Here is a 23,517-nt window from a genome sequence, read left to right as displayed (position 1 = left end):
TAAAAAAAATAAAGAGGATAAGTTAAACACAAGCCATGCTGGTATAGCTGGTGAGAAAAGACAAATCTATGTCATGGACCACTTGACGCCTGAACTAAAAAAAATACATGCTTTTGCTAGAATAACAGCAAAAAAACTAAATTACAAATATGTATGGATAAAGAATGGACGTGTATTTTTAAGGGAAACGGATGGCTCTGAATGTATTGTTGTAAAGAATATCGAACAGCTGGAACAACTTAAATCTTAGAACTGTAATTTCGAATAATTTAGTTTTGTATTTATTATATATAAAATTCTATAATTTGAAAATATATTACCAAAATGTTAGAGGGATCAAAAGCAAAACACACGAGGTAAAACTTAATATTTTATCTAATGACTTTGATATTATTATACTAACAGAAGCTTGGCTTAATGACGGAGTATTTGATGGTGAATTTATTGATAATCGCTATATAGTTTATCGTAGAGACAGAAAACAGAGTAATACTAAAAAGGTTAGTAATGGAGGGGGAATAATGATCGCAGTAAAAAGTAGTATTAGTTCTAGTCGTTTATCACAGTGGGATAGTACTTGCGAGGATCTATGGGTGACAGTTGATGCAGTAATACAAAATAAACTTAGTCATATAGCTATTTGTGCTGTGTATATACCACCACCAGTCAAAAGTGAAGCACTGAATACTTTTTTAATTAACACATCTAGAATAATTAACGCAAATGAACATGTGCTCATTATAGGTGATCTTAATTTATGTAGTATATCATGGTCTGTATTACCAGAAGTAAATTATATGTACCCAGAATATGGTAATTGTCTTGGTAATTCTCTTATTGATTTTATTGAAGAAAATAATTTGAAACAATTTAATAACATTTTCAATTCCAATGAAAGATTACTTGATTTAGTCCTGACTTGTAATACGCATGTCAATGTCATCAAATACCCAAACCCTATCAGCATAGTTGACAATCACCATCCACCCTTATTAGTTAGTCTTGAACAAAGCGACTTAGCTAATATAGAAGAAAAGACTACTGAAAGATTAAACTTCTATAAGGCAAACTATGGTAATATTATCAAAGATTTAAATAATACACCTTGGCTTAATTTATTTTCAAATTGTTTTAATGTCAATTCTATGCTCACAATATTTTATAATAAAGTGAGGGAAATCATTGAAAAACATGTTCCTAAGACTAAACGTAAAAACAGTAAATTCCCTATATGGTATAACTATAAACTAATTTCCATGTTGAAACAAAAAAATAAATACAGGTTAAAATTTAAAATATTCAAAAACAAACTTGATAAAATACATTTTGAATCTCTAAGAAGCGACAGTAACAAGTTAATGAAGGAATGTTATGATAGATATATTACATCAATTGAAGATACTTTGACGAAAAATCCCAAAAGTTTCTGGACTCATCTAAAAAATATGAAGCAGTCAACAAATACATATCCCGCAAAGATGAAACTTGGTGATAAAATTGCCACTGATGGCTCTAGCTTGTGCAATCTCTTTGCGGATTTCTTCGCATCAGTCTATGACTCGAGTGAATATTCATAAAATTACTCACATGTCTTGAATGTTATCTCAGGTAGCATTTGCAATATTAATATGACATTTATGAGAAAGCTGAAAGGACTTGATGTAAGAAAAGGATCAGGTCCGGACAATTTGCCTCCTTTATTCATTAAGGAATGCGCTGTTCCATTATCATTACCACTTCACTTAATATATAACAAATCTTTATGCACAGGTGTTTATCCTGAGGTATGGAAGTTAGCAAGAATAGTCCCTGTTTATAAGAATGGCGATCGTGAATCTATAACCAACTACAGGCCTATATCAATACTCTCGACACTATCGAAAGTCTTCGAATCTTTACTACATCCAATCTTGTCACGCCACGTTCACCATGCTCTCTCAGAATCTCAACACGGATTTATTGACTGTAGATCTACCATAACAAATCTAGCTAATTTCATGAACTTCGTTACAACATCTATAGATGCGTGTAGACAAGTCGATGCAGTTTACACAGATTTCTCAAAAGCATTTGACAGGGTAAACCACAAACTGCTGGTGGCAAAACTCTCAACTTTTGGCATAGGAGGGCCTCTTTTGTCTTGGATTTCTTCATATTTAGCCAACAGACGCTCATACGTAGTTATCAAAGGTCACAATTCTCTATTTTATCTCGCTGTGTCTGGTGTTCCTCAAGGATCAATTTTAGGACCATTACTATTTAATATTTTCATTAACGACATTACTAATTGCATCAAGAATTCCAAATGTTTAATTTATGCTGACGATTTAAAGCTTGCTAAAGAAATTACAAATAAGCATGACGTTAAGTCTTTACAAGAAGATATCAATAGAGTTTTCGAATGGTGTAAGTTAAATGGAATGGAGCTTAACCTTCCAAATGTTCATATATTACTTTCACACGTAAACGATTTTTTGTTAAGGGAAAATATTTTATTGGTACGCACCAATTACAGAAATTGGAGTATGTTCGCGATTTAGGTATCACTATTGATGGTAAGTTACGTTATAATGTACACATTGATAACATATGCAGGTCGGCACGCAAGATGTTGGGGTTTATTTTTAGAAATTCTAAACAATTTAAAAAACTTAAAACCAAAAAAATTTTATTCGCTACATTAGTAAGGAGTAAGCTAGAATATGGAACGCTCATTTGGAACCCTAACTACCAGACCCATAAAGATAGATTGGAAAGTATACAGAGACGGTTTACGCAATTTTATTCTATTGGACAGGACAAAAGAATGCCCTACTACTCACGGCTAAATAAGTTTCGGTTAAACTCACTCTCGAACCGGCGCAAGCTACTTGATATGGTATTCTTACACAAACTAGTGAATGGAACTGTGGATAATTCAGAACTCCTAAGCAAAATTTCAATTAACGTTCCCTCTCGCATACCACGATATCCCCTTTCACTATTTGCTTATAAAACCCAGAGAACAAACCTCGGTTATTATTCCCTAATCCCTAGACTGAGTAGGCTCTACAGAGAATTTACAGTTAAAAACAAGTCATTAGACATCTTTGCAGATAACTTAGCTGTATTTAAAAAGAAAATATTAAAGTCATTTGATTCCTCAAATCAAAAGTTATGTAGCACTAATATTAACTTATCTTAATTTATAATAGTAATAGTTATGTAGTTCTTTATTTTGTGTGTATTTTTTTTAATTTAAATCCTATATGTTTAAAATCTTTTGATGCTGATGACTCAATTGTCTAAAGTGCATGCTGTAACTACCTTTAAGAGGAATTATATGTATATACTTAATACCTTTGCATATATCTAATTGTAAATTTTTTAAACATGCAATTCTGTTGGTGGTTCTAATTAAATAAATAAATAAATAAATAACTAGATGGCTCACAAATCTTTAATAGTAAAAATACTTTTTTGACATTCATTAAGTGTGTATCACCTAATGGCGAAATAAATATTTTCATTTCATTTGAACAAAAATCAAAACCCAATGGACGAAATCACGAAGGTCATCTAGTTTATCATTAAAACACTTCAACCGACAGGATTAGTTTTCTGTGACCTTGTTTTGCAACGAAGTTAAAATACTAAACAAAATAATTCAAATCCGTACGTTTATTATATAAACTTTTAAATTAATTTATGTGATTTACGCACACAACACAACACACAATTGCGGTTCATTTGTGCCAAATCATCTCGTCTGTGATAATAGTCCTTAATACTCGACCTACTCGATACAAATCTCCCTTGAATCCCTTAAGACCGGAGCATATGAGGCTTATTAACAGTTCCGTTGGCTTAAACAACTGTATATCATCTGGGTTAGAACACTGCCTAAAGCTCTAATCATATTTAATAGGCTAATTGCCAGGATTAAGTTAAGTGCCAAATATTATTGTATATATTTAGCATTAGTGAATACCATATTTTATTTAATTCATGTATTTAAGTTTTAAAATAATATTTCTGCCAATAATATTATCTACTCACTGTACATTGTCGTAACCGTATATAAACAAGTTTTATTTTATTTATTTACTAAAATAAACGTAAAATAATTACGTCATGTATCTACATTCTGTTATACCTAATAGTTTCAAGTATTTATTTTAACTATACTTAACATTTAAAAAACAAAAACAAATCATAGCTATTATAATTTTCAGAGAAACCGTTTTTACTAGAGGGCCGCAAAATTTGGAAACATTGATATTCGGGCCAAAGGCACAGAATGATGGAAAATAATAAGATTTGATGGTACAAGTATTGAATTTTGGTGTGTCTTATTATAATAAAATTAACAGTTTTGAAAATTTGGAAATGTCTGGCGGGTCGTACATTATACACGTCTGGCGGTCGTACACTATTCGGGCCGCACGCGGCCCGCGGGCTACGGGTTGCTCACCCCTGGTCCAGAAGAAATGGCTAATTAGCCATAAGTCCGCTGATTGTACTATACAATCTACAACTATCTTAAAACCATTAATGAGTATCATATATTTGTAAAGTTAAATAAAGTCTAAATGAATATGTAAACAAATGAATAAAATTAATAAGATTACATATAATTGTGTTTGCTCGCAAACGGAAAAAAACCGACTTCAATTATATCAACAAGTAATAACAACGTAGGTAAACAAACATAACTCAAAATCAAAAAATCAAAATCAAAACCAGCTTTATTCAAATAGGCCCCAAGAGCACAGTCGAATCGTCATTTTACAAATTAAAACTAAAAATAAATTATTATTTTTGTAAATGTTAAGCTACCACTGATTTGGAATGTACATTCTGCAGAGAAAACTGTAAATATAAAAACTCAAACAGTTGTAATCAGACCTCAATTAAATTTAAATATGACCACATAATAAACATAAGCTTTTGATTAAATTAAAAATCATCAAAATCGGTACGCCCAATAAAAAGTTATGCGGTATAATACAACGTAGGTCGACGAAAAACTAGTCAAGTAAAAACGAATTATTAGATATAACTCGAAAAATAGTTGTTAAAACTCAAATAAATTTAAATGGGACGAAATAACACGTAACCTTTCGATTAAAAAAAAATCAATATCGGTCACCTAGTCAAAAGTTCGTAAGTAGTAGGTATCATACATAAAAAAACACAATCGAATTTAGAACCTCCTTCTTTTTGGAAATCAGTTACAAAGTACTACAAAAGAACTTAAAAGACTTGACCAAAATAACAATATTTCACTGAACGATACGAAGCAGACATGAATATCGATCCTCGCTTATTTATTTTAAGAACCATCAACAAAGTTACATGTTTAAAAAATTATTCATTGTATTATTAGGTTTTAAGTATCTATATAATTAATATGTGATTTATATACATATATATACTCTTTACATCTATATACTCTATACAAATAAATACAATTGGAGTGTCTATTTGTAATATTAAAATAAATGTTTTTTACTAAATGCATATGGATATATTGTACACGGTACACATACCAATACCTTACCCACACACTACAATAAATTTGACACACATACGCATATTCAAGTCTTTTTTTTATTATTTTAGAACTATAGTCTTTGACAACAGAACCTTAATAATGTTCAAACTTATAATTTAAATTATTTATGGTCGAATTTCGACCACTGGGCTACCGCTAGTACATATAATTCATCTTAAAGGCAAACTAACTAAAATAACGTAACACTGCATCACGCACGCTTTACTTCGGGAACAAGGTGTGAATGCCAAACCAGAGCGCAACGAAAAGTGTGATGGGGAAGGTGAAAGGAAGTTAAGCGGGAAATATAAGTTAGTGGAGATAGGAAGAGAGAGAGTTACGTTTCGTATATTAATGTAGGGGCAAGTTCTCTCTGTCTGGGAGCAAAAGAAGATTAACTTCGGTCATGTGGTCTAAAGCACACTCGTTTTATTTTTCTTTGTTTGTGAGCAAACACAATTATACCTTAAATGTGTTAAGAACTTTCGCACAAAATTATATTTACTCTTTTACATCCTTAGGAATACATGATGAATACATAATTATATTCTGATATTATAAATCTGAAGATTTTGTTTTTTTATTTGTTTAAAAGCTCTAATATCAGGAACTCGCACTAAGAAAGGTTTGAATTGAAACATTATTTTGTATTGGATAGTCCATTTACCGAGGAGGACTAAATAGGCTATATAATCTTATATATATAAAAATCTTGTGCCACTATGTATGTTGCCAATAAACTCTAAAACTACTCTGAACCGATTTCAATCAAATTTCACATGTACCCGTATTTTGGTCTAAATTACTGGATAGGATAGTTATCATCTCAATTATTTGCTTATATCGTGAATGTAAACGAATAAAATGTATCAATTAATTGTTTCTTAAGCAAGTGTTTATTTACTGTTTAGTTTTATGAAGTTCTCATAGATAGCGGTGTACGTTGATTCATCGATAAAATTCTTCAATATTGTTTGACATCTAGGTTGCAAATAAACCCAATAGATGGCGCTGTGTTCTGTTTCTTAGAATATAAATAATTCTATTAGGTACTGTATTTCACGTAATATTTAGTTATGTTCACGATATATAACCGTATTATTTTTATGGTTTGTAACTGATATTTTTATAATTATACTGTGTATTATGTTACAATATTATTACCATTAATAACAAAAACATTTTTGTACTATTTTTGTTAGAGAATTATTAAAGTCTTGGCGCCAAATTTTAATCAAAGTTTCAAGATCTGGGCATCAAATTCTATGGAGTCGCCATCTTTGATATATAAAAATTTCGTGTCACAATGTACGTAGGCGATAAACTCCGAAACTGCTGAACCAATTTTTATCAAATTTTGTAAGCACCTGTAATTTGGTCCAACTTGGAAGACAGGGTAGTTTTTATCTCAATTAGACTCGGTAGGTGGCGCTGCTATCGGTATTTAAGCTATTAAATTTGGTAGCTGTCTGTGTGTAGTTGGCAACGTCTGCCGGGTCCGCTAGTGTTTTTGTAGGTAAGGTTTTTCCTCAAATCAACGCGGGTACGACTGTGGTGTACAGCTAGTTTAAAACAAAATAGCTTATTTCAATTTACGATTCTTTCATGGCGCTCATCGTCACATAATTCGGATATCCTGAATTCGAAGTAGCGAATTCAAAAAGTCTTTTGAAATAAGAATTTTCTATCTTTAAAATACAATACTTTAGTATGAAAGTTTGTCGCTTTCTTCGCCTAAGAACAATAAAATTTTCCGTTTAAATTGCTTCAGTGTCGGTTCCGTAGCTGCCTAAAAGATCCGTGGCTCTTTTGAGCGTCTCACTCTATTGACGTGCAGACAGGTACGATGCTGGTTCAACTTTTTCAAAGGGAACTTAGCAGACAGTCGTGGAATACCCTCGCGCACAACTTTTTTAAATATTTTGTGTTTTGTTTTTAAAATCTACCTAATGACTGGAAATACGACAATGTATTATTAGGAACATTTTGTTTTGTGTAGATAATATATATTTTCATTGTATTTTATTTAAAATAGACAACACACAACAACACACACAAGTTTGTAAGTGCCTTAAATTTTAATAAGATTAAAATATAAACACTTAATTCTTAACGGTCCTTACTAGTAGTTTATTTAACACCAAAAAAAAAACTACAAATATATACATATACAGCCTACACACATAATTATTTCTTTCGCGCAGGGATCAAAGCCGTCACCATTAAAGCATCTTTAATTATTATAATAAAGATATAAATAGTTAAATACAGATATTATTGTCAGAAAACAATAAATTTTAATTGATATTTTATTTGATTATTATTATAGAAAAATTAAAACACACAGATCGTAATAACGACGCTAAGTGAACATTAAAGTTCGTCGATGTAAAGTTTTAAAAAACAGATCATATTTCGCTATAAACGTAGACGTGCAACTTACATTAAATATAGTTGTAAAATTTACATTGATTGTTGGGTCTAATATAGTGTAACTAAACTGACTATAAATATTTTTTCTAATTTATATTATTAAACCGTCACCGTTAGACAACGTCATAGCTTTACTAAGCAGTCACAGGACTGACGATCTGTAGTCTTAAGTAATAAATCGCATGTAGGATAAGCGTAATGAATGATCTTTGACTAAAGGTATGAAAAATTTAGAGCACCTGGATTTTTTCACTATTAAATTTAAAAAAAAATCACAAATCAAATGCCATCAATATCTTGCAGTTTATAAGACAAAGTTTTTACTTTTCAATAATTTATTGCTAAATAAAGATGGTTGTCTACGCTGTATTAAAATCCTCAAGGGACAAGGGATGTAAGAGGTTTCGTGCCATTAAAATATATTCTGCTAACCTATTTAATATTTCACGTAAAATTCATAGTCATCTTTATTTTAAAACCATTATGTTATTCAAATATATAAACAATTGAGAAAAACAACCAGGATTTTTAATGTTGGTATAAAAAAGCGATTATTTCCTATTAAATTATTATTCATGTGTACGTCAATAAAACATATATCAGAGATTAAAGAAAAACTGATACTTTATACCCAATGATAGTAATATACAAAAGATGCGGACTTATAGTTGAAGTCACCAGTATAAGAATAAGTAAGAATAAGGTATGAAAAAATTATTACTTTATATACAACGAACATATTATTGTGCCGTCAGCACATTACATCATATGTATTTGCAGCCCTCAGTTGGAATGAGACACTCGAATGAGATACTCGCACACTTAATAAATATATCGTTCAGTTGTCGTGTTTATTATTATCATTATATACCATCGAGCCGCTAAAGTGGTGACCCCGACGTGATCCTGGTCTGCTGGTGATGCTCCAGGATATCGGAAGGCACACGACGCTATTTATTAACAATTAAAGTACTTCAAGGTTCCAACTCGCAATAGTAAAGAATGAGTATCCCCGTCGGGCAGCAGAGCAAAATGACGGTTCTATCAACACCTCAGAACGACGCTGTCGAGCTAGCTTCCGTAACAGTATCTTCAAGGTTACCAGAATTTTGGTGTGACCAGCCGCGGCTATGGTTCGTGCAAAGTGATGCGGTTTTGGGACCACAAAAGCTCAGTGACGATGCAAAATTTAATTTAATCGTTACTAAGTTAAATAAAGACATTATTCAACAAGTTAGCGACATACTTTTGAATCCACCGGAGACAAAGAAATATGAAACCTTGAAGGCTCGTCTGTTGGCGGTGTACGAGGAATCGGAAACCAGTAAATTTCAAAAATTACTCAGTGGAATGGAATTGGGTGACCAAAGGCCTTCACAGCTTTTGCGTCGAATGAGAGACTTAGCACGTGGAAAAATACCGGATGAAACACTTCTTATTATGTGGCAAAGTCATTTACCTGCTTCTGTACGAGCTGTTTTAGCTGTAAGTGAAGTTAAAGACCTCGAAAAATTAGCTATAATGGCCGATAAGGTCATGGAAACCTCAAGACCTGTGAATATTTCCGAAATTCATACTACTGGTTCCAGCTCAAGTGACAACTCTTTTATATTGGCTGAACTTGCAAAATTAAGTTTACGTATTCGTGATATGGAGAGAAGTAGGTCAAGACCAAGAATTCGTTACAATAATCAGCATAGTCGGCGACGGTCTGTCTCGAGAGCTCGTAATACTATACGGCGTACGCCGGAAAACGCTGATTGGCTTTGTTATTATCATCACAGGTTTCAAAGCCGAGCAAAGAAATGTGTGGAGCCGTGTTCGTGGAAGAAACATAATAATTCGGAAAACTAAATATGGTACGATCGCCGGCGGAGATTTGTACCATTACACCTGCTCACCGCCTATGTATTACTGATAATAAAACTGGACTGAAATTTTTAGTGGACACAGGTGCAAACATTTCAGTTTTACCCTTTAAGAAAAAGTTTTTTAGTGATAAATCATGTGACAGTTATAAATTATACGCTGCTAATGGTAGTGAAATTAAAACCTATGGTACTAAGACTCTTGATTTAGACTTTAATTTGCGGCGGCCTTACCGCTGGACTTTTGTTATGGCCGATGTAAAACAACCGATTATCGGTGCAGATTTTTTAGGACATTATAAATTATTAGTTGATATTGGTAAAAAGAAATTAATAGACAAGGTGACAAATTTGTGTTTAATAGCGTCAGTGACTTTAAATAAGCAACAATCAATTAGAACTATCGACTATTCCAGTGAATACAGTGATTTATTAGCCGAATATCCTAACATAACTAAACCAATGTGTTTTAAGGAGGCTCCATGCCATTCCGTTGTTCACTATATAGAAACAACAGGATCGCCTGTGTACGCACGACCGAGACCTTTACCCTCAGATAAATACGTCAAAGTAAAGGCCGAATTTCAACGCATGCTGGATATGGGTATATGCAGACCCTCTAGAAGCTGCTGGGCCAGTCCACTTCATGTAGTTTTAAAGAAAAACGGCGAATTACGCCCGTGCGGCGATTATCGTCGTTTAAACAATATTACAAAGGCGGATAGATATCCTATACCTCGCATACAAGACTGTACATACTTGTTAGCGGGAAAATGTATATTCTCGCGTTTAGATCTTCAACGTGCTTACCATAACATAGGAATTTCAGAAAAAGACATTGAAAAGACGGCAATTACGACACCTTTTGGATTATACGAGTTTACTCGCATGACGTTTGGCTTAAAGAATGCAGCACAAACTTTTCAACGTTTTCTCAATAACGACGTTTTTAGAGACATGGATTTTTTATTTTCCTATATAGATGACGTCATAATTGCATCAGATTCGCAATATTTGCATAAACTTCACTTAAGAAAAGTTTTCGAACGTCTTGATCAGTTTGGTCTTACAATTAATTTGGCGAAATGCGAGTTCGGGAAAAAGGAATTAGACTTTCTCGGGTTCCACGTATCAGAAAAAGGCTTACGGCCGCTTGAAGATCGAGTTAAGACTATTTCGGAATATCCAAGGCCAGAGACCGTAGAGGAACTACGACGCTTTTTAGGGATGTTAAACTTTTATAGACGTCACCTTCCCAAGGCAGCAAACATTCAAGAAAAATTAAATGCTTTTCTTCACAACTCAAAAAAAAAAGATAAGTCGCCTATTACTTGGACCGATGACTCCATTAAAGCTTTTGAACAATGTAAGGAAAGCTTAAAAAGCGCAGTTACATTGTCTTTTCCATCTCAAAATGCACCTATGTCAATTATGACAGATTGTTCTGCCACCTGTGCCGGAGCGGTTCTACAACAAAAAGAAGGAGACTCATGGAAACCACTTGCATTTTTTTCAAGCAAGCTGAGTGAAGCGCAACAGCGCTACAGTGCTTTCGATAGGGAACTGTTGGCTATTTACATGGCTACAAAGCACTTTAGATATTTAATAGAAGGCAGACCCTTAACTGTATATACAGATCATAAACCACTAGTTTATGCATTTAAAAATAATTCTATTGGAAAAAATGATACACCTAGACGGTTAAGACATTTAGATTTTATTTTACAATTTTGTACAGCAATCGAATACGTCAGCGGGACCGAAAACGTTGTAGCTGACGCATTATCAAGGATTTATACTATCGATTTTCCTTCTCCGATAGATTACGAAAAACTCGCAGAAGCTCAGGAAAATGATAAAGAATTGAAATATTTAATTAATTCAAACAATTTGAAATTTAAGAAAATAATTTTGCCGAATAGTAATATACCTATTTACTGCGAAGTGTCTACAAATAAGGCACGTCCATATTTGCCGCTGGAGTTTCGTATTACAGCATACAAAGCCATACACGATGCCAGCCACCCAGGAGTTCGCGCCACAAGAAAATTGATCCGAGATCGCTATGTATGGGCCGCGATGAATAAAGATGTTGCCATGTGGGTTAAATCATGTTTAGATTGTCAGAGATCGAAAGTGCAACGTCATACGATATCGCCAATTGGAACATTCCAGAAGAGCCAACGTTTCGAACATATACACGTAGATATTGTTGGCCCACTAACTATTTGTAAAGGATATCGGTATTTAGTTACCATGGTGGACAGAGCAACCGGTTGGTTAGAAGCTTATCCAATTAAAGATATTACGGCTGATACGATATCATGGATAGTTTATTCTGGCTGGATATCAAGATTTGGATGTCCATTGCGGATTACCACGGATCAAGGACGTCAATTCGAATCTAACTTGTTCACACTGTTGGCAAAGCGAATGGGTATAAAAAAATTGAGAACTACAAGTTATCACCCGCAATCAAATGGTGCTGTTGAGAGAGTTCATCGATCTTTGAAAACAGCCCTTATGTGTAGAGGCAATACGGAAGATTGGGTGAACGAATTACCGTCAGTTCTACTGGGCTTAAGGGCAAGTCTACGCGATGACACAAGTGTGAGCGCTGCGGAAATGGTTTATCGACAAGTCATACGCCTACCAGGAGATTTCTTTTCGCCTACAAAGCTAGAAATCACTGAAAATGAAACTTTTTTGCAAAATTTGCGACATAGGATAAAGCAAATTTCATCGGTTCCGAAACGAGAAAATAGGCAAGGTCGTATATTCGTACATCCTGAATTAAGCTCGTGTACGCATGTTTTCGTTAGATGCGATCAAGTCAGGAAGCCACTGTCACCACCATACTCCGGGCCATACAAAGTCATCGAACGTACAGACAAATATTTTAAAATATTGAAAGCAGATTCGCAGCAATGCATTAGTATCGACAGATTAAAGCCAGCATTTACAATTGACACCAAGGAATGCAAAAGCGCGCCATATGAGGATACGACTTATGTAAACAAAAAGCCGAACGAACCGAGGATTACAATATCTGGTCGTATTAGCAAGCCAGTCGTTCGCTTTACTCCATAATAAAATTATCTGTGTGAACATTTATAAAATTAATAAACGTATAGGTAATTGTAATAACGATGGGAAAACAACAAAGTAAAGATATCAAGGAGGAAATAATAATAGCGCAAAATGGTGCCGGCAACGAAGCATCTGCAACTACAAAACACACGGAAACGATATTCAGAATTGAGCTTTATTTAGTTTTCATAACTTTATTTATCCTGGGAATTATAGGATATTTAATTTGGAAAAATTGCAAAACTAACTATGGGAGATACATGCGCAGAGAGTTGCAAGATTTAGGAATTACACCTTATCGCATAAGTGACCAGAGCCCAAACAGCCCGGTTACTCAGCAAGTGATTGTGTGATGTGAGGTGAATAAAAATTTGGTGCCTAGTTACAGTGTAGTTATTAGTGCAAGTTATGTTACATTAGTTTATTGATACTATAATCGAATTATGAACTCTATACTTACGTAATATACCACATAATGTTAGTTAATAAAACAAAATACATATAAGCATAATTATATTTCTTTTCCAATTTCATGATGTAACATTGAATATTATTATTTTATGTTGTACTTATATTAAAACAACTTTATTTTGTAACATTTAGTTAGCGGCTAATCGAATTTCGATATGTGAGTAGTAATCAATACTTAAATTTTTTGCGTGGTTCAAATGAACATTAATGAAAACAATGTTTATTTTATTTTATTTTATTGTGTTTTTGTTCTGTATTCAGAGTTTATGTTGCAAAACTATTATGTAATCTTTTTTAGTATGTACAAAGATTTTATGTTCTGTGTGAAATAAGTTTCCTATTTTTTGTCACTAAGAAATTGTATTTACTTTATTTTTATTTTTCAAAGGGGGGTGTTATGTGCCGTCAGCACATTACATCATATGTATTTGCAGCCCTCAGTTGGAATGAGACACTCGAATGAGATACTCGCACACTTAATAAATATATCGTTCAGTTGTCGTGTTTATTATTATCATTATATACCATCGAGCCGCTAAATTATTTTATTTACTAAGCACTTTTACACGTTACTTTTATTAACAGTACAAATAATTGTCCAATTAGCTATTTATAATATAATATATAAATGCGAATTTTAACTCTACTTCCTAGTCACAAATATTTACTTATGACATAAGTTGAAATATACGAGTACATGTCAGTATAGAGTTTTTACAAAGCTATGTTCGAAAAGGTAGTTACCGTGCAAGTATAAGTGTAAAAACACTTTATAAATACCTGTTCTCCTATAAACACCCGTCATACACATATATAAACAATAAAGTTGAACTTAAGTTGTTACTTTTTTATGGATACTTATGACATTATAACGTTATCTACTCATGCGCTAAAGTACTGAATACTTGAGAGTGGATTCTTTCAGCCGTCTGAAATGGCCGGTAGTATTTACTGCAAAAGTTGCGGTTTTACGTTACTGCGAACAAAGCATTCGGTAATAACTCCGCGAAACTCCACGGGACAACAGAAACAACTGCCTCAACAAGAAATGGAAAAGTCCGTTGATGTCCAAAGTAGTACATAGTTTTTTTTTAAGACAAATTTTAGTGAAGGTTTTAACAGGAAGTTGTTATCTACTTATTAAAAAATAACAAAGAGTAATAGGGTAAAACCGGGATAGATGCCTCACTTTTTGAAAAATCCACCTAATTTTAAAAATATGATTTTTATACGAATAATTTTTATTAATGTAGCTAGCTCAATCCTTTATGTTGAATTATGACTATTTTTTTTCAACCCAGCCAATGCAGATTAAGCAGAAATTAGCTTTTCGTGAACCCTTTTTTTTGAGGATAGATGCCTACCTATATGGATAGTTGCCTCCCCATGAAAATAGTGAGTAGGATACATGCCCTTTAAACCGTGTAAACGAAAAACCCAAACAAAATGTTAGGTAGTTCTACTCCTAAAACATCGATTGTCTCCAAGAAACATGGGCCATAGCAATGAAAAATTTTTGTGTTTTTTTATAACTTTTAATTGTTATAATTAGAATATAATTTTTATATCACACAGAATATATATAAATTTAATTAAATTTTTTAAGCATTTATTCAACAAAAGTATAAATTCTTAATTGTTGGTCTAAAATATTCATATCAAGTGTCAACATGCACATTGCACAATCATACTTTCTCATCGAAAGCTGACTGTAGGTTTTCTATAGTCCAAGAACATACTCGAGCTCGCATTTCTTCCTTTCTTTTATATTTTCGTGGCATAGTTCTGCTAGAATCAGTAAAACATCCAAACATAAATATACCTAAATACATAAAAAATATAACAGACACAAAAAAAATTATACATATAAACTTACTCTGTATATGGTGAATGAAGGGATAGATAGTAACGGTCGCTACCAGGTGTATATGAAAACAGCCGGGACAGACAGCTTAACGTAATCTACGAGGCACAGTGGGGAGACCCTAAAGAATAGACTTACAAACTGGAAAGAAATATTTGTACAAATGCAAGCACCCCTTCCGGGCGGGAATCAAACTAGCAAACTCTCGATGTTTAGGAGCATACATGGCTGCATGAGCCACTGAGAGGTTGTAATAGAATATACAAACCCCAAAAAAAAAAAAAACGAATTTAGGAACATAAAATAAAAAATACTCGTACAAATATATAATGAATTTTTTATTTATGAAAAGTTAATTTCAGAGCCCTTTCTGTACCTTTCATCACTCTGCGTCAAGTCTAAGGGCACCTATACCTCAAAAAATCAGGGCAACTATCCTTTGTGATTAGGATAGATGCCCACGTATTTTTTAAATAAATTATAAACAAAATAGCATCTATTTACAACTATATGCAGACTCAATGACCCAGTATATAGACGTGATAAAAAATATAACGGAATTTATTACTATTTATAAAATTATACAACCTTAAATACTAACCTTTAAAACTTTGACGTGTTTTTAAATTTCGCCACGGAGAAAATTACACACACGATCCAAACGCGTCCCTGCCACACGAATATCGGTGGATATCCGAGGTACGGGGTGTTTTCGACTCCTACTTATGCGATTAATTTTTATTTGTGAGTTCGGACTGTTAGGTTTTTAGAACATGAGGCATCTATCCCACTGCGGCATCTCTCCCGGTTTTACCATAATTGAAAAAACTTTTGATAGCAATGAGAGTTTAATTTATTAAATATTTATTAAAAGAATAATAATAGCTATTAATCTTAATCTAAATCAGGAATTAATATTAGAGGAGTGCATGCTAATTTGCTGTATACTAACATACATATACAATTATAATAGAAAACGATTAGAGTCAAATAACGTCCTAGTTTTTCTAGGCAGTCTTAGGACTGACAACTTCCATCATAAAACTGATAAAACGCACATAGATAAGCAAAATTGCATTATAATTAAAAATGGCGTGGAATAAAAAATTACTCTGAATATTAAAAAAAATGTATTTATAATTGTAAGTATGTAATATATTAAATTTATTTAACTATTTTCTTTACGTTGTTATTTCATGCACTGTGTCCCCTGCTATATGACACTCTCTCTCATGACCATTGGTTGACTGGAAAAGATCTCTTCTAGGGGTAAGTCCACCTTTGCAATCAACTATACATGTAATCTCTGTATATCCTTTTTAGTGCAATAAAGTATATAATAATAAAACCTTAGACCACAAAAATCGCCTGTGTGACTTGTATGAATAATTGTCATAGGTCCAAATCAAACTTGCGACTGAAAGCATTACAGCTATATCTTGGCAACTACACAATTCTGCCATCAAACATAATTAAAATGTGTTAACCTTAATTAATTTAAAAGCCAAAATTATTTTATTTATAATGTGTAAATATTTGCATTACTTGTTGAAATGGTGTCATTATTTATGAACGTTTTATTTGTTCGTTGAAGTTTATTTAATATAATATATCATGTACTTTGATATTGTCAAATTGAAGTTAACACTTATAATAATAATAAAATTATAAATATTTACAATCCACAACTTATGAACCAAATATTTACATATAGTTATGTATATGAATTATACAAATCATGTCAAATAAACAAACATCATGTTTATATACTGCAATTGTTGTATATATATTATTACGAAAGTTACAATTTATGTAGTAATTACGGCACGAAACTACTATTATAGTAATACATTGTATTACTGGCACACCGTAACCGTATTTATTACAGTAAAGAGACAAGTTCAGTTACAATTGCAAAAGTTTTCAAAGCAAGGGTAAATATCATACTGGAGACATTGCTTAGGTTATAAAAGTATAAGAGTCTTGAAGTAGTTCGGTTAGAGCAGTTCCGTTTGACTTGCGAACAATCCACAAATGTGAACCATACTCAACAATATTGTATTATATGTCAAATTTTCTACGGTCGAAACACTCGAAGAACATAATATTGTGTGTTATTAGATAGCTGGTTAATTATTGCCTCAATATTTTGTTTGTATGATATCGTTGTTGGGTTCATCGCTTTTGGTTACGTTAACAGTCTAATAATTGCAGGACGTTTAAAGTTGGTATTTATTTATTTTTATTGTGTAGATATAAGAAAAAATATATTTTTATTATTATTTTTATTTATGATACTCCATTTTATTATTATATTTCAATATTTGTAAAGTAAATAATTTTTATTATAGGATTAATGGCCAAACAGCGATGACACCGCTTTCCGCTCCAGGATCGTGGATTAAATTCAGACCCTGAGTATGAGTGTAATGAGTATTTATTAACCATCTGCAGCTGAGGTGAGTTTGTTGTTAATATTTGACTGAATCGTGGTCTCGCAGGCATCAAATAAAATTTGCTTACTATGATAATTACTTAGTATTATTAGCAATATTATGCAAAGGCTAAAAGAAACCCTTTGTAGTGAAAATAAGAACAAAATCACGAAATCTGAATACTTATAAGACTCTGGTTCGATAATAATATTATAAACGAGTAGCTATGCGTTGATAAAATGACATTTGTTACTTTTTGAATTACTTGAATCATTTGCGCTTAGGCTGGATACAGTAGTCAAAACCCGAAATTATACTAAAGACTACCATGTCGTCGAATTGATATATTGTTTTGTTCTTTTTTTCTCTAGAGTTGTTCTTCTAAATTAATTATATTTTTTGTATTACTTACCAAAAAACAAAAAACAAAAATCAATTTGACAGTTTTACAATGGAAATGTTTATTTCAGTGGTTCATCACGATACAACAACTTGATACGATAGCTTATATTTCATAAACGGATACAAAACAGCGTTGCAAAAGCTACCGATTTATCGGTAGATCTACCGATTTTGGCCCTTGTCTACCGATATACCGATTTGGCAGTGCTATCTACCGAATTTTTGAAATTTCAAATAATGTAAAATAATTTTCTAAAAAACAAAGGTAAAATAATATTCTTAATACGTGTAACGTTGTGCTGGAACGTTACTCTAATAAATAAGATCTTGTAGTAAAGGTTAAGTTTTTTCACTTTATTTTTATCATGCTTCTACTTGTAGCGCCATCTATCGGCATTTTTCAACACTTCGTGACTATTTGTGTTTCATATCGGCGTTTTTTCTCTAACAGACTTGATAGATGCCGCTGATGTTTTTTGGTAATTATTGATCTTTCTTTAATAAAATCAATTTAATTGTAATTAGAAATTCTAAATTTAATATTCCTGTCTACTCCTTAAATTATAAAATAATTTAATATCTAAATTTAAACTTAATAATTTATAAAAATACAGACTATGCTTAACGCATAGACTTTTGCTTGTCAATATTCCCGAGCGCGGGAAGGAGCGCCTTGCTCGCGTGTCTTTGCTTTTTTCTTTGCACTTCGTTGCCGCCGAACCTCGAGACCTAACCTCGACCCTAACTCGGCTTAAATCCCGCTGGGGTAAGTTCTCATGATATCTATTATAATTACATATTGCTGGTGTTCTTAACTTAACGAGAAAATTGTAATTATTTATTATTTTGCTAATTGTGACACTGGTTTCTGAATTGTTCTTTTCCTGACTCGGAACTTTCTTCGTTCCAGGATTTATTATTAGATTTATATCTTTAATCATACTTTGCTACAAATCGAGTCACTGCCCTCGATTAATAACGGGCTGACTGATTACCGGCATTTACACCGGTGGAGATCTCCGCCGGTCATCGGACGAAGACGGAACTGAAGACCATCATCGCCGGGAATTAGTCAGGCCAGTGGCTTCCATTTTACTTTCTAAGGTGCGTTGTCGCGGCGTGGGCCAGCTAAGGAAATAAAGGCTGAAAATCAGGTGCCTAACGCGCCTGATTCCGAACCTACCCCGTTTTCTGACCGCGTGCTACTAAAATTTATAACTTTAAAATTAGTTTATTATTCTATTTCTACGACTTCTAAATCTACAAAGCGCGGCATACGGTAACACTAAAAGAAAACGGTAACACAAAATCAATGCACGGGGACTTCCCGAAATTCTTCCCACGACGTCGAATATGACCGTTCAAATCCGCGGTGTGTTAAAACAAATTGTACTAACACGTCATATAATAGAGTTTATTATTGTCTGGTGAGTATACAAGGGAAAATCCCTGAAGATAACTTTCGGGTTCGTTTCTTGAATTAGGTATAGGACTAGTGATGGATTATTTTTGGATTATATCGATGGATTAGGATTAGTATTCGGATTCATTATTGACATAGGAAGATTCAATTCGCATTTAACAAATTAAATGTAGTTGCGAAATTTTGTGAAGTGTTAAGCGAATTCATCGCTAATTTATACTTCTTTCACGGCAATGTGCTATTCTAATTTGCACCCACGGGAAGTCGGGAATACTAATAATCTGTTTCATTATTAGCAATTTAGCAGTTGCTGCGAAGAATGAAATTATGCAATTATTATCTTTGATTTGTTTGTAATTATGAAGCTTGTATGGACTACTTCTATAATTAATGTTTCTTAGTGATAAAACGTATACGCTTTTGAGTACTTTCTTTTTCTGTAATGTAAAATAATTATAATTATAAATGGAACAAAAATTTGCACGCCGTTTAAGGTAGATTATATGAGACATTCTATCTAATAACACCTTATGTATTAACTATATTCATGCAAATAAAGAATTTGATTTAATTGAACGGAACAAATTTAAATAAATGAACCCATTATTGACTGAAAATACTTTTGTTTTACTCCGAGTAAAAATCTACCGATTTCTACCGATTTTTCGGAGCCAAATATACCGATTTTTTATTTTACACTTTTGCAACACTGATACAAAATCCTTTAACACGGTTTTAGTATCATAACTATGGTTTATCCAAAATTTATTGCTGAGAAAATCTCTCGTCTGATAAAGTTTATGTGTGTGATTTGACACTACGTTGTATGTGCGGAGTGTTTATGGTAGCAAGCCTTATCTGCCCTCTGAAACTTTGCCTCTCTCGCTGCCCGTTACGACGGTACTGAGTTAGTCACGAATGGCGTTTATGGACGATTGTAAAGTGCGATATCATTATTCTCTCTATTATTACTTCAAAGCATTAGCAAAAAAATTAAGTGTAATATTTTAGGTTAAACCTCTAATATCCCAACCACTGCCCAGCATAGGCCTCTTCCTCCATGTAGGGTCCAAACTTATCTCATAGATTAATTCATTTTTATACGTTTTACTAGTTTGTGTAAAGTATCTCTCATTACATAGGTTAATACGCATCTGTATGACAAGACAGATGGTTATTAAAATCTTACAAAAGAATAAATAATTCAAATATATTTACTATTTGTTATTTTATAGGTTTTTTTTTTTCAAAGTCTGCGGAAAGTTAAGTCCAAATAAATTATAAAGCAGCATTTTTTTGTGAATTAAATTTAATGAAACGTATGTGATAAGAACTTGACTTATTTTTTAGAACAAATTTTGTACATGATATAATGTCATCACAAAACAATAAGCCTTGTAAAAAGCGTGAGCACTTTGCCCGCTTGCGCCTACTCGTGTAATTTTAAGGCCATACCTTCTCACGGGTCGATAGTGAATTTTAATTAATTATTAAAACCATTAATCATTAATCGTAAAGAATATTTATATGAAATGTTAATTTTACTAAATAATTATTCAATTATTCAGTTATAAAAGATATTATATGAGAACTACAAACAGCATACAAATTTTGTAAACCATAGTAATATATCGTTCGATAATTTGATCCAAATATTTTAACACAAAAAATAAACTGTAATTTTTTTATATAATGCTACATAAGGTAAAATCGATCTCAGTTCACATTACTTATTATAACTTTAACCTTCCAGCTATTAAATCAATTTGACACCTTGCATCGTCATTCAACCTATTGACGATTGATCCTGTCAAATTAACCAATGAATTATTTACGCATCAAATAGTTTCTGTTAATTAAGCGAATAATATACGGGTCTCAGATGTTCTGTACTGACCATTTATTACAGTAAAGCTAAGGATAACTACAATATTGCGACAGAGCAATAATGTACTGCAAATGACTTGTCATTAGATGTAAAGCCAGTCATAAGCTCATTATTAATTAGCCCATTTATTAATTGCGGCAACGAGTTGAATTAGTTGAAATATTTGTTTAATACAAAATTAATATAAAAGATTTTAAGATCTTAATTTTAGCCCTCAAGTGTAACAGCCACGCAGTTTCCCTCGCAATATAATAGTCATTGCCCGTCTTCTGCAAACTGTATTATAATACGATAGAGTCTTCTTCGATAAAGATGCCCATTAATTTAAAAAAGAATTAAAAATAATATAGGAGTAACAAACAATCTTTTATTTCAGAATATTTAAATAGAAGATGTAACATTAATTATAAATTTAATGTTAAAATAACTTAAAATACAAAAGTACTTTAATTAAAACTCAGATAAGTTGAAACAATTTATCTCGGTAAGAAGCACTTAATTTACGTTGTACATCATGTCTCGTAATCTGCCACAAAAAGAGTATGTTGAATGAAGTTCTTGTGAGAAATATAAGTTCATGTAACGATGTATTTGATGTTGAGTTATTATTTTGTATTTTCGTTTAATTTTAATTTAAAGTAAAATACATTTATCACTAAATTAGATTCAATATAAAACGAAATTTTCATTGCTTATAAAAACAAACTAATTTTATCGTGATTATATTAAAAAGTAGGTTAAAAAAGGTCTTTTTACCGGAAGCCTCAGCATCAGTATTCCGCGCAGTATTCGTCGGGAGGAAACAAATTCCCAAAATTGAATTTTAGGAAACGAGTTGAATACGACACGGAGTACACAAACTCGAAAAAAAGGAAAGAGATTTATATCATTTCCACAATAGACGATGACTTTACTCTCACCTTATATATCTGATATTTTATTTATTCTCAAAAAATATCTAATATTGGCTGTACGTTATATTTTGCATCCATTTTTCAGTTTACCCATAAAAATGCAATCCAAAATAAAAAGTCTATAGCTCCAATTAAAATTCTACATATCCACATAAAAGTTTAGAGTGAAGAATTGAAAGTTATGGTTAAAAAAAGTAATTTAATTAATTCCAAACAAGTCAAAGTACTTTTAACCGAAGCACATAAATAATGGCTTAAAATTTAAATTGTGTGGTGATTTAAACCAAGTTAAATAATAAAAAACAAACGCAAACAGAAAAAGTATTTTCAAAAACTAAGAGTATTCTCGTTACTTTAAATTTCTAAAAACATTCCATAAGCGATATAATTTTATCTAATTTCACGTTAGCTCAGTAGACTAGCAATTTTGTGACCTAAAAACGAAAGCTTAAAGATATACTGACGTCAATAAAGCTCAGCTAGACGCTTCATATCTTCCGAATGCAAAGATTTGCCTTCTCGGCGGTTTCTGGTTGGTAATATTGGCATCTGGAATCCAACTTCACCATTGCTAGTATTTTTTATGTTGTAAATATTTATCGTAAAAAGAAATATAATTCTTTTCATGTTTTGCATTATTATTTACTTACGAAAAAAAAAACTTAATTTTATATTACTAGTTAATAATTTTTCGTTTATGGTTTAAGCTTATCTAGCTTAGCGCTTGAAAAGTTATTGATTACATCTTTTCAGCATTCCGTCTATCTTATAGGATTTAAAAAATATGGACCTTAAAAAATGATGACGATCCTGATTCTTATCTGTGAGTATGGATTTTTGATTTTCTGCTCCTTTAAATCCTCCCCAAAATTAAGGTCCGATCCTATAAGACATGGATGAAAAAATCTATATCCTAGATTTTATCGTAGTCGGACATAATAAAAATGTTAAGATGAGTTATAACTTTTTTGAATATCATATCAAAAATTGACCGCTTTAGCGGGATTCGAAGCCGCGTCTCCGACTGACCGTGTCGGCGCTCTAGCCAATTAAGCTATGGAACGATATACCCGCTGGATCGAAATTTTTGATATGATGATTTCTATATTTGGTTTAAGCGAACCGTGGCACCGGCTATAGTGAGCTCTTTACAGAAACCCGTAACTATTCAAAGTTTCATATTACAATGAAAA

The 23,517-nt window shown here is 32.3% G+C and overlaps 1 protein-coding gene across 1 annotated transcript; it reads left to right on the top strand.

The window, feature by feature from the left end:
- Window positions 1-9,001: 9,001 nt before the first annotated feature.
- LOC123661755 lies at window positions 9,002-12,927 on the top strand. The gene is made up of 3 exons (XM_045596721.1): window positions 9,002-9,629; window positions 9,914-11,586; window positions 11,740-12,927. The coding sequence occupies exons 1-3, from the start codon at window positions 9,002-9,004 to the stop codon at window positions 12,925-12,927; spliced, it is 3,489 nt and encodes a 1,162-aa protein (XP_045452677.1).
- The last annotated feature ends 10,590 nt before the right edge of the window (window positions 12,928-23,517 follow it).

The sequence above is a fragment of the Melitaea cinxia genome, chromosome 1 (assembly GCF_905220565.1).
Source record: "Melitaea cinxia chromosome 1, ilMelCinx1.1, whole genome shotgun sequence".
In the NCBI taxonomy this organism is placed as follows: domain Eukaryota; kingdom Metazoa; phylum Arthropoda; class Insecta; order Lepidoptera; family Nymphalidae; genus Melitaea; species Melitaea cinxia.
Note: the sequence above shows the minus strand (reverse complement) of the source record. Positions and strands in the feature narration are given on the sequence as shown.